The following is a 12,049-nucleotide window of genomic DNA, read 5'->3' as shown; positions in this document are numbered from 1 at the left end:
CCACAAAGGTCTCCCTCCTGGCACACAGCACGGTGGAGAGTGGAAAGTGACCTGTAGGAGCAAACAGAATATATCCAGCAGAGTGGTCTATAGGGAAAATTATTATCCCAAATTAATTTATCTCAGCCTTCAAAATTTGGTTGTATGTAAACATACATGCACCCCCATACTTAGGCCCTGATCCCTGAGGTTCCAAGCATCCTTCTTCTCAGTGCTGCTGGTGGTGATCTTGTTGCTGTTGGCGGTGCCATCGGTGATATTGAGCTGGTCAGTCCAGATCAATGCCTCCTCCTGTGGGTGGAACGAGTTGACTAATAAGTCCGAGGTGTAGATGCCACAGTGACCATGGAGTCGCCACTTTCCCAGCAAGCAGGCCCTCTCCCTCACTCCTCCCATCCTCCTTTTCCAGGATGGAGCTTCAGCATGGGGTCGGCCTACCAGTTTCACAGTTGGCGTGTGTTCGTGATCGTCTGCGCCCTCCCCTGTGTCTGCTCGGTGGTGGCCCTCACCTTCATGCCAGAAAGCCCACGGTTCTTGTTGGAGGTAACACTTATTACTAACTATACTCAAGGAAGCCACATTTGTTGGAAGGAGTTGCTTGTTAATTGTAGGGAAGTCTGTTGGCCTCTTTGGGAGGTATACTTCTTCTGACTGTGGCACTATGGAGGGTTTGGTGTCATGGAGACATGCTTTCAACCGCCAGCATGTGAGCAAGCTGCCTTGGGGCCAGAAAGCACTCATGTTCCTCCTCAAGCAAGTAACTTTTTGCTCAGTGAAGAAAACGTGGCTTATTGTTTTATAGGTGAAATTTTACCATCTGTAGGTGCTATTTCTAGCGATGGTCACAGCCATTGAACTGCTAAGGTACTCAAGGCTATCCGAGTGGTCTGGATGTTCCTCTGGGATGTACCTAAATGCATGTGCACAGTTGCACCTGATTGGGTCTGGCAATTCAAGATGGCTATTGGAAAATCGGAGAGTATGAGTGTTTCACCTCCTGGCACTTCACTGTCTACTTACATTTGCTAGGCTGGAAAACACGATGAAGCTTGGATGATTCTGAAGTTAATTCACGACACCAACATGAGAGCCCGGGGTCAGCCCGAGAAGGTCTTCACGGTGAGTACTGCTCCCCAGCGTGTCATCTGCACCAGCAGCGGGAACTTGTTCTGAAAAGACCAGACTGTAAATCCCTCTCCCTGTACCAGCTCCACTTGTCCTTGCCTTCCTCAGACTTGGCATTTTACTAAACCTCAGCCGGCCACACTGCCGTTGGGTGTGCTGTTCCCTCTGCGTGGACGTTCTTCAATTCTCCTGTTACAAGGTTTACTCTCGATGGGGAAACCAGTCTAAATTAATGAAAACTGGGTGCGTGGAGTTTTTAGAAAACATGGTTTTAAGATCTTTTGATATATATAGCATATAGTTAGATGGCAAATGCTTTGTCTAAAATGGGTTTCAGGTGACATGCAAGTGTGATAAAAGTGTGATCTTCAGTGTCTTATAAATAATACCGATTACAGTTCTTAAAAATTAGTTCCTGATTAAACAGTCCCCTGATATCTAATTTGTTTATTTATTTTTATCTAGGAAATGCATTTTTCATAATGTGAAGATAAACTTTAGTCAGCCTCTATCCAAACTATCACTGATTCTTCACTAGCGAAAATGTTTGTGCAGTACAATAAATTAAGATCAGCAATGGAAGAAGCCCCTAAGTAGGCCATTCTTTTGAGTAGACGCATATTAGGGAAAGACTGTCTTTAAATTAAAGGATCCGGGGGCTGGAGGAGTCTTGAGACATTATCTAGATGCTGAATATCACTTACCCCTTGTCAGCCAGATGAGGGTGAACCCTTTACCAACACCTTCTGGGAAGGTGTCTCTGCCGGGCCTCATGGCCCTGCTCGCCTGCTTTCCTTTCAGCAGGCTAGAGTTACCAAGTCCCCTCGTGCTCATCCATGTTCATGTTTTTATAAGGTAGGAACAATCCAAAAGAATGGATAATCTCAAAATCATTTGTATGTGACTTCCAAAGTCATTACATGATTCTACCATGACAAATTTGTCTTTTTACTTGTTATATCCACAATACAGAGAATTTGCATGCATTCCTTCAAGGTCTCCTTTTTAAGCCCTCTTGCCTATGCCCCTATCTTAAATATTGTCTCCAGGGCTTTATTTTCAGTTCATTTCTTTTTTATCTCTACACACTCTCCTTAGCAGATCTCATCTGCTTCTGCATCTCTATACCCTAATGAGCTCCTGAGTGCCAGACATACATGTTGAAGAGCTTTGGGGCCATTATTCTATGTAATTTCTAAATCTGAAATACCACCTTGGGAGTTTCTAAGGTCTTCCTTGTCCTAAATGCCATCAGCAAGTACCACTCGTACCACCCAAACTAGAGACCTGAAAACTGTTCTACTGCCTCCTTTCCTTTATCTTCATTATATCAAAAAGTGTCACTCTGTCCTATTATTCTCCATCCTAAATGTTATTATTTCTTATTTTCCCTGCTTACTGCCACTGATTTGCTTCATCCTGCATTACTCACTGTCCTTTGCTCTTGGACTGTTTCTCAGGAATGCCAAACTCTTTGTGGTTGCCTAATACACTACTTTTTCTCATACCTCTGCACATGATATTCCTCCCACTTGGAATATCCTCCAAATAGTTTGCATAAATGGTAAATGATATGTTCTCCATAAACTCCAGCTCAAATTCTGCAGCCCATGAACGCTCCTCTCGTCTCTTGCACTCCCAGGTCAACTCGGGTGTTCTGTGCAATGTGTCTCTCCCATCTGATATGGACTTCCATCAGAGTGCTTTTTACTTTGTATAGTAATTGCTCAGAGGGCATGGTGTTTGTTTGATGTTTGCATCTCCAAGGCCAGTGTCAGGCCTGGGTGCCAATGAATTAATGAACAAACAAGCACTGATGAGTGGAGCAGCCTCCCAAAAGTAATATATTGAGTGATAAGAACACCCCCGTGGTTAAAAACAAAATCTAGTCATGGCTGGTGTGGCTCAGTGGATTGAGCACTGGCCTGCAAATCAAAAGGTAACTGGTTCGATTCCCAGTCAGGGCACATACCTGGGTTGCAGGCCAGGTGCCCAGTTAGGGGCATGTGAGAGGCAACCGATTGATGTATCTCTTGCATGTTTCTCTCCCTCTCTTTCTCACTACCTTCCCCTCTCTCTAAAAAAAAGTAAATAAATTTTAAAAAATCTAGAGTGTCACAAAATAATATCTATAAACACATGGATTATTTTGTGCTGACTCTATTTAGAATCTTGTGTTTAACTCAGACACTATTTTTGTTAAATACAGACATCCTTATTTATGCAGCCAGGAAAAGGCTATTGCCTACCTGGCATAATTTGGAAGGTAACCAGGGTCCCTGGTTACCTCCATAAAAAGCCAAACTTGGTACCTAGATTCTCACAATAGAAGTGCTGCTGTGGATGTTGGCAGAATCTCCTGAAAAAAAATTGTTTGAATGTTATCCCTGGCAGGGGTAACATGTATGCACATTTCTGTGCCTCTCTCAGGTTTGTCAAAAGCAGGTAAACCTTAACTAACAGGATAAAAAGGGAGAGATCCAACAAAGGAAACATTCTTTCTCTCTCTCTTTCTCTCTCTCCAAGCTTCATTCTTGATTTTGAAAGCATTGCTTCTCCTGACTCTTGGTTCTTTTCCTTAGCAAAAGGTGGCTAACTTAAGTAATAGAGACAGCTTTTCATGCCAAAACTCCATCATTCATTCCCCTTTTATGGCTGTGGAATCAGTGTTGATGCTTGCTGTCGAAGTTCATCCACTTGACCTTGCACCATGGTCACCCATAGGTATTGTCTGACCAGTCCCTGTGGGTTAGTTAGGCTGTGGGAGAAGGAAGAGAGGGTCAGAGTGATGCTCCAAAAATAAAAGTTTGATGGGAAAACTAAGAGTTATGGTTAGGGGCCAAATTCATCAAGTAAGTAGGTTCCAAAGAAAAGTATGTACAATCACTTTAGTCTAAGCAAAATAATTCTTTATCCAGAAGCTAACCCATCTGATGTTTTATGTGCCTTTGTTGTAATGATTCGGAGAGGGGCATTCTGGTTTCATGCTATTCCATTACCACTTGCTCTTCCCCCATTTCTCCATGGTATCCCCCCCACCCCCGCCCTGCCCATTCCTTCTTTATTCCACTCTTTTAGTGCCCTTCGGGTCTGTATACTTACTCCAGCAGTCTCATATATGTATAGAGTGATTATCAAGTACCTGCTTTTTTGTTGGAGTCAGCTTTCACTCCCCTAAAAACAAATAATAAGCCTACTCCGAGCAACTTCAGAGGAGAGAACTCAGCACTTTGTGCTCTGTTGCTCTCTACAGGTAAACAGGATCAAAATCCCAAAACAAATAGATGAGCTGATCGAAATCGAGAGTGACACAGGAACATGGTACAGGAGGTGTTTCGTTCGGATCCACACAGAACTGTATGGAGTAAGTAACAAGCCTGACCTGAACTGTTGGCCAACTTGTTGCATTTGAGGTTGGCCAGAAGCAGGGTTGGCTGGACCAATTCCTTCTGCCAGGACACCTGACTCCTAGAGTAGGACCAGGTAATTGGATCCCTTCGGGATCATCGGGGTCACTAAGATATTCATCTCTGGGGAGGGAAGGAGTTTGGCAAGGATTCTCGGCAGTGGCGCGTGCACTGAAGCCTTGAGTTACTTTGCCTTTTGGCTTCCAGGACGCTGATAAATAACATTCCAGTATTTGGTTTCCTATAGCCTTTAGCTTTGACACTTTAAGTTCAAATGAATCCAGTGCAAAGATAACTCATTTTTAATAATTTGTTGGAGGGAGTGGGGTTGACTAGGTAGCTGCATAAGTAAACTAACTCTTTAATATTTCACAGATTTGGTTGACTTTTATGAGATGTTTCAACTACCCCGTGAAGGAAAATACAATAAAACTTACAATTGTTTGGTTCACTCTGTCCTTTGGGTAAGTGATATTTGAATTCTTGGGGAGTGAAATCTTTAAATTCCACACTGTAACTCCCAGTCATGCAGCTTTCATACACTGTTTGATGTCGTTAACTTTTAGAAGTGAATTTTTTCCAGCTTAGATTTGCTAACAATTACGGTTTATCACCCAATAATTTTACTTATCTTGTCATAATGCTGAGGTGGCAAAACCAATAGTATTTGGAAAGTCCGATAAGACCCTGAATAGTTTGGCCCCTGTGACTTCTCTGCCCTCCTCTCCTCACGTGCTTGGCCCCAGCCACGCCGGCCTCTTTGCTCTTCTACAGGCAAGAATAATATACTCCACTTGCAGGTCACTAGGACCTTTGTGGCTGGCAGAGCCCCACATTTATGCTGCAAGTTCCATGTCTTAAGATCCCCAAATGACAATAGGCAAGTCATCAGATATGACCAATCTTTCCTAGCGCTGTGAGTGGGATAAAGGGACGAACAAGGAAAGTGGTAGTCAGGAGACCTAGCCTCTTGTTCTGCATGGGACTTGGGGGCATCACTGAGTGTTAGTTCCTCATTTCTACATTGAGAGTGTTGATTTAGAATATATAAAGTAACTCCCAACCAAGTTCTAGAAGACCTATTACTCTATGAAGGAAGAGAAGGATGGAATTACATGCCTACTATGTGCTAAACACTAGGTTGAGTGGTAAGTAAGATGAACACGCTACTCTCAAGATGTGAAGAGTTATATGATAATATTTTTTTGTTTTTATTTTGTTTAATAATTTATTATTGCCCACATTTTAACTTATGATTTCCTTACTGATATCCCCGAAACCTCAGACAATATGTAGCATTTAGTGGTTACTCAGTAAATGTTTGCTGAATAAATAAAAACTAGGCTGAAACTCCTCCGTGTCATTGATTGTGGACATTCTGGAGCAGTGTGCTCCCTCATGGTTTCTGCTTTTGAGGTTTTTTGTCCTATGTGTATGACTAGAGACCAAGGCTATCGATGTTGCATCTCTGAGTGATTTCTTACTCAATGGCCACCACCCGTACCTTCACAGTACTTTAAATCATGATCTATGAAGAGAAGGGGCTGGAATCTGTGGCTTCTGAGCCACAGGTGTTTCCAGAATCCGATGACAGTGATGATAAAACTACACATACTGTCTTTTGAGCACTCTCTAGCCGCCAGCTACTCTGCATCCCATTTAATCTGAGCAACCACCCAGAAGGTGGGCACTATCATCAGTCTGGTATTGGAGACATGGTAAGTGAGGCTGAGATAACTGGCTGGAGATCACACAAGCTGGTAAGGGGCGAGGCCAGGATTCGAACCTAGCATGTCTACCTGCAACAGGATAAACTAGAACAATTGTTCTCGAACTTGAGTGCACATCAGAATAATCACCTGGAGGACTCGACCCCCAGAGTTGCTGATTTGGCAGGTCTGGATGGAGCCCGAGAGTTTGCATTTCTAACAAGTTTCCAGGTAACGCTGATGCTGCTGGTCCAGAAACCCCAATTTGGGAGCCACTATTTTAGAGCATTGATGTCCAGTAGAAACATAATGTGAGGCACACCTATCACTTTAAATCTCCTGGCAGCCACACGAAGTCAAAGGAAACAGGTGAAATTAATTTTAATAATATATTTTACTTGACTCATTATGTCTAAAATACTACATTTCAACATATAGTCCATATCACGATGATTAGTAACTTATTTTACATTCTTTTTTGTTAGCCTGGTGATATTTTGCTTTTATAGCACACTTCAGTTTGGACAAGCACGAATCACCCGCTCAGTAGCCACATGTGCGGAGCGGCTGCCGTGCTGACCAGCACAGCGGCAAGCCTCAGCTGTTCCCTGTTAGAATGACACGTTAGGGTCCAAGAGGAGGAAAGCGGAAATAACCTGGATTTTCAGATGATCACCCAAATGGCCCTTTTCTCAGCCTTGAACTGCTTTGAGAAATGGGGCTGTACCCCTTGGCTAGATGTGGAAGACTAGGGCAGAAACAAAGAAAGATTCTCCACTCATAGAAAAGGTCACTCTTTAAGGGCCCTTGTGGCTTTTGGACACCAGGAGTCTGTATCACCGGACTGGGAGATGGGGCTCTCTGGTGCAGCCTGGGGCGATGAGAAAACATCAGGACCTGGGTGCCACGGATGGGTACACGGTGGAATTCTATGCACGCCTCCCCCTAAAGTAAGGCCTCAGGAATGATATCCCTGGGGTTCTCCAGGGAACCCCAGGCCATATGTCTAGCTTGGGTTTTGCGGACCTAATCGTGGTGAGGAGAGAGCTGTGCAGATTACTGCGTGGTGAATCACAGTGCTTCAGGGGGCCAGTCGTCATCAGAGGGAAGGCTTCTCCAGACCACCGGGTCTCTGAGCGCGTCAGGGCGGTGCTCACTGCCTCTGGTGTGCTGGCGTCTTTACCAACTCGTGTTCCTTTGTCTTCGCAGGTACTATGGGTTGTCCGTATGGTTCCCCGACGTCATCAAACATCTGCAGTCGGACGAATATGCGTTGCTAATTAGAAACGTGCCAAGAGAGAAATATGCAAATTTCAGTATTAACTTTACAATGGAAAATCAGATTCATACTGGAATGGAATACTACAATGGCAGGTCCAGACATTTTGAAATAATTTAGTATGCTACCTGTTCACAGAAACTTATTTCTTACTAGCCTTCACTGCACTGAAACATGCATAGTTTTTGGTTTTGTTTTTTTAGTTTGTACATTTAGTCACTTTCTGGCAGAATGTGAAAACTTCCAAATGGGCATTAAAGACAAGAGATCAGTTATTTCACTTAAAACCACTTCTGAAACTGATATGAAACAAAAATTTAGAGAAACCCTGGTGAGAAATGAAAATAAGTTACAGAACAAAAGAATGAAGAATATGAGGAAGTAACATGGGTTATAAGGTTATTTGGCTCAGTGAAGAAATCCGAAGTGTAATTTTTTGCCTGTCTTCTATCCCTAAAAAGGGGGACTACTTTTCAGAATTCCTTTTTCTCCATGATGCTGATTCCAAAATTGGGGTTAAATTTTACCAGGAAGAGATTCAATTAGAGAACAGAAATGATTTCCAAAGTCAAGAGCTTTGAAAATAAGGAATAAATTTGCAAAGAATATTTTTGAGTATAGAATCTGGAATGCCTCTTGGTGAAGACAGCCAAGTGGCTCAGGAAGGTGATTCTGGTTCATTCTTTCAAAAAAAAGCAGAGGGATGGACAAGGTCATTATGTACGTCCCTTATTTGTTGTCTGAGCAAATGATCGCTGGTATGAGTTCCTGGTGGTTTACATCATTCGTAGGAAATTGTCCCGATTTCAAAAGCGACAAAAGTAAAAATCTAAAATAATCAGTTTCCTGGAGCAAAAACCAGTTTGGAAAGATGAAAAAGAATTCTGTGGGATGTTTATGGTTTACAGTGAAAAGGAGAATTACCAGCCACAACGTAATTGTTTGAATTGATAATTCAGGGAGGGGCCTTCTCCTCACCCCAGCCGTGAAGAACCGAAGAATCGCCTGCTCCCGCCCACATGAAATCCTCACTCGATCGGCACTTGGTTTTCCACAGAATCCTTAGAGTCAAGTGCTCTGTAATTCTAGGTTGAAAATTTACTTCATATATTTTTTAAAAATATTGTTACTTCATTAGAAATTTATAACATATGTTTATATGCCTGGCAGTCATATTTTAGTAATACTTGTTAAAATTTTAAGATGGATATTCCATTATGACTAAGAAATATTTTACATTAGCAATATAGTGATTAATAGTTTTAACAGTATGAAAATCCTTGTAAAACATACATTTATTTTAGAAGGTGTAGAACTTTTTTTAAAAGATAGCTTTTCTGTTTCAACATATGCAGTGGCAACTCTGCACGTGCTGGTATGGGCCACGGCCCCGGGTAGACTGCCAGGGACAACGCCAGTCGTAGAGTAACGTGTCTCGCTGGCGAGCTCTCTCCGGGCAGAATGCTCGCGGAAGGGCGCACGGAAATCCGACAACGTTGGTTCTCTGTGGGCAAAAGAATCGGGTGGCTTGAGGATAGGTCAGAGCAAAACTTACTCTTTCCTTTTTCAGTATTTTAATTTTGTACCTTGTGGACTCTGTGTATATATTATCCATTCAAAAAATGGTTTTCCTTTTCTAAATTCAGTCCCATTTCAGAAAAAGAACTAATCTTTAAATGAACACCCTCCTTCAGAGGATAAATTTACAGTTGAGCTGGTTTTTCTCTGGCCCGCTAGCGCAAAGGGTTGACACAGGATTGCTTTTGAAGCGGGTTGCTCTGTTAGGCCGCAGTGCACAGTCCATCCCTAGAGTGAGAACAATTTTGAAAGTACTACTCAGAAATTAGCAAACTACTTTTAAGTCAGTCGTCTCACTTGTCAAGGAGGACTAGTCCCTTTCTGCCCCTAAGAAGAATGACATTTGATATCAAAACTTCTTCCTCCGCTGAACAAGCATTTTCCACCCAGTGACTAAGTATACACTCATAGTCTAGCAATAAATTACCACAACACAATAAATGTTGAGCATTTATCCAGGTCTCCTGGGGGTCCTTATCAACACGGACAGGTCCGAATCACAGACTCTCCTCAGCTGCTAGGATCGTTATGACTTACCATTTTTACCACCTCTTGCAGCACCCAAAACTGTGGGTGAGCAGGTTTCATCATTCCTCATGTTTCCAAAAATGAGCGGAGCTCTCGTCGTCCCACTGGGTGCAAGGAGCACCTGTGGGCTCTGAGAAGTGTTCTTGGAATGAGTGTGACCTGTGAGTTTCCCGACCCCTGAGTCAATCTTTCCTTATGCAAATGAAGAATGCTCCCTTCAGGGTAATCCCGCACTAGAATGAAGAAACCTTGGGTTTTCAGTTTAAAGAGCAGATTTCCATTAGAATTGTGTATGGGAGCACATCCTAGAGTTCAAGCCATTAACCCCAAACAGAGAATTTTCAAATGAAGCCTTATGGGAAGGAGCAAGAAGATAAGATTAAAAAATAAAGAATTAATAGCCCTGGCTGGTGTGGCTCAGTGGACTGAGTGCCTGCCTGCAAACCAAAGTGTCACCGGTTTGATTCCCGGTCAGGGCACATGCCTGGGTTGCAGGCTAGGTCCCCAGTGGGGAGTGTGTGGGAGGCAACCACACATTGATGTTTATCTCCCTCTCTTTCTCTCTCCCTTCCCCTACCTAAAAATAAATAAATAAAATCTTTAAAGATAAAGAAATAAAGAATTAGTAGCCACAGGTAATCTCCAAATTTTCTACCTGCAGCTGCAAACCCCCCAAACCTTTTACCAACATTGCAAAAAGCTAAGTGAAGTTGTTTTGAATGCCATCTCGTCTTCTGGTGGAAAATAAGCTTGGTGAGCAAGGGATAGCCAAAGGATGGGCTGCCTGAGGAAAAGGGGGGAAAGCTAAGAGCTTAGAAAACGCAGAAACGAATGTCCTTTATAATCGAGAGGCCATAGAGGAGCATCCCATGTCTAAGCCTGTTTGACTTTGCTCTGAACCCTGATGGGCAACCATTGATGTGAATCTTTTGTGTGTTGAGCAGATTCCTAGGGGTCAAGTTCAAATCTGTAACTTTTAAGGATTCGGTTTTTAAGGCCTGCACCTTTGAGGATGTGACGTCAGTCAACACCTACTTCAAGAACTGCACGTTTATTGATACTGTGTTCGACCACACAGGTATGTGTGCCGCTTAGCCCCGCCGAGGCCTCGCCAGAGGGCCTGCTGCCGCACACAGGTGTGGCACCCGCGCGGCAGTGCGGGCAGGGGCCGATGGGGGAGTGGAGACTGAAGTGCAAACCAAGGCATTCCCTAAATCAGGTTGGATCAAAGTTAAGTGTGTATTACTTGTTTTTGTCAGATTCAATGCAAATGGGACTTGCTGGAGTTCAAAGTTGAAAAATAAATGGTTTGGTGAATAATTTTTATTCTTTAATGATATTTTATTGATTGTGCTATTATAGTTGTCCTGATCTTTCCCCCTATGCCCCCCTCTACCCAGCACCGCCCTCCCTCAGGCAACCCCCACGCCACTGTTCATGTCCATGGTCATGCACAGGTAGGGTGTTTGGCTGCTCCGTTTCCTACACTGTGCTTCACATCCCATGGCTCTTCTGTAACTATCTGTTCGTACTTCTTCGTCCCCTCACCTCTGGTGAGTGATGTTTAAAGTGAAGAATTAACCTGTAGTTTATTTGTTTTGATGATCCTTATTTCTAAACCTGGTGTTTGCTTAAGGCAGCATGCCTGAACTACAGTCAGCAGAGATGGTGAATATGACTGATTATGCATATTTTGAAACAAAGTGTTTCTGTAATTGTTGTATGGAAGCCATTAGTACTGTAATGATAGTCTTTATGTAACATAATTAGAACAAACTAACATCATAAAGGCATAAACAAGTACTAAAATTAGCAATGGTCAATCAAAAGAAATCTGAAGATAACTGGATTCTTTAACTTAATTCATTCCTCTTTTCAACAAAGCTGTTCATTCAGCGGTAGCCATGCCTCAGTGTCAGGGAGATTGGTTCTAGGACCCCCATGGACACCAATATCCATGAATGCTCAAGCCCCTTACACAAAGTAGTGTAGTATTTGCATAACCTACATACATCCTCCCATAACTTTAATCATCTCTGGGTCACTTATAACATCTAATCCAATGTAAATGCTATATAAATAGTTACACTATGTTGTTAGGGAAAACAAGAAAACAGTACGTGTACATGTTTAGTGCAGATTCATCCGTCCTGGGCCTGACTCTATAGTACACATCAGCGATGACGTAATATATGTTTTTTTAGCCCACAGATGTGGAGTCCACGTGGACAGAGGGCCAACCCTGCTTTGTAATGTAACATCCTAAACCTTGCACTTGGGCCAGCAAAGACACCAAAAGTCAAACCATCCAGGCCTTGAGCCCTCCAAAAATCCACAATATCACCATTTTTTCTGAAGTTCATTGGCTTTCTTATACTGGTGTACAACCATTAAGAGCTTGATGAATTATCTTTCTTTATTTT

The 12,049-nt window shown here is 42.8% G+C and overlaps 1 protein-coding gene across 1 annotated transcript in view; it reads left to right on the top strand.

Moving 5' to 3' along the window:
* Positions 1 to 12,049, top strand: part of SV2C (synaptic vesicle glycoprotein 2C) — a 187,089-nt gene that overhangs the window by 160,276 nt on the left and 14,764 nt on the right. The window contains exons 5-10 of the mRNA XM_024563580.4: positions 410 to 543; positions 1,030 to 1,119; positions 4,379 to 4,489; positions 4,908 to 4,996; positions 7,451 to 7,615; positions 10,571 to 10,704. Coding sequence (XP_024419348.3) covers positions 410 to 543; positions 1,030 to 1,119; positions 4,379 to 4,489; positions 4,908 to 4,996; positions 7,451 to 7,615; positions 10,571 to 10,704 — 723 coding nt within the window. The remainder of the gene's footprint in view (positions 1 to 409; positions 544 to 1,029; positions 1,120 to 4,378; positions 4,490 to 4,907; positions 4,997 to 7,450; positions 7,616 to 10,570; positions 10,705 to 12,049) is intronic.

Source organism: Desmodus rotundus, chromosome 1 (assembly GCF_022682495.2).
Source record: "Desmodus rotundus isolate HL8 chromosome 1, HLdesRot8A.1, whole genome shotgun sequence".
In the NCBI taxonomy this organism is placed as follows: domain Eukaryota; kingdom Metazoa; phylum Chordata; class Mammalia; order Chiroptera; family Phyllostomidae; genus Desmodus; species Desmodus rotundus.
This window is presented reverse-complemented; position numbering and strand designations above follow the sequence as displayed.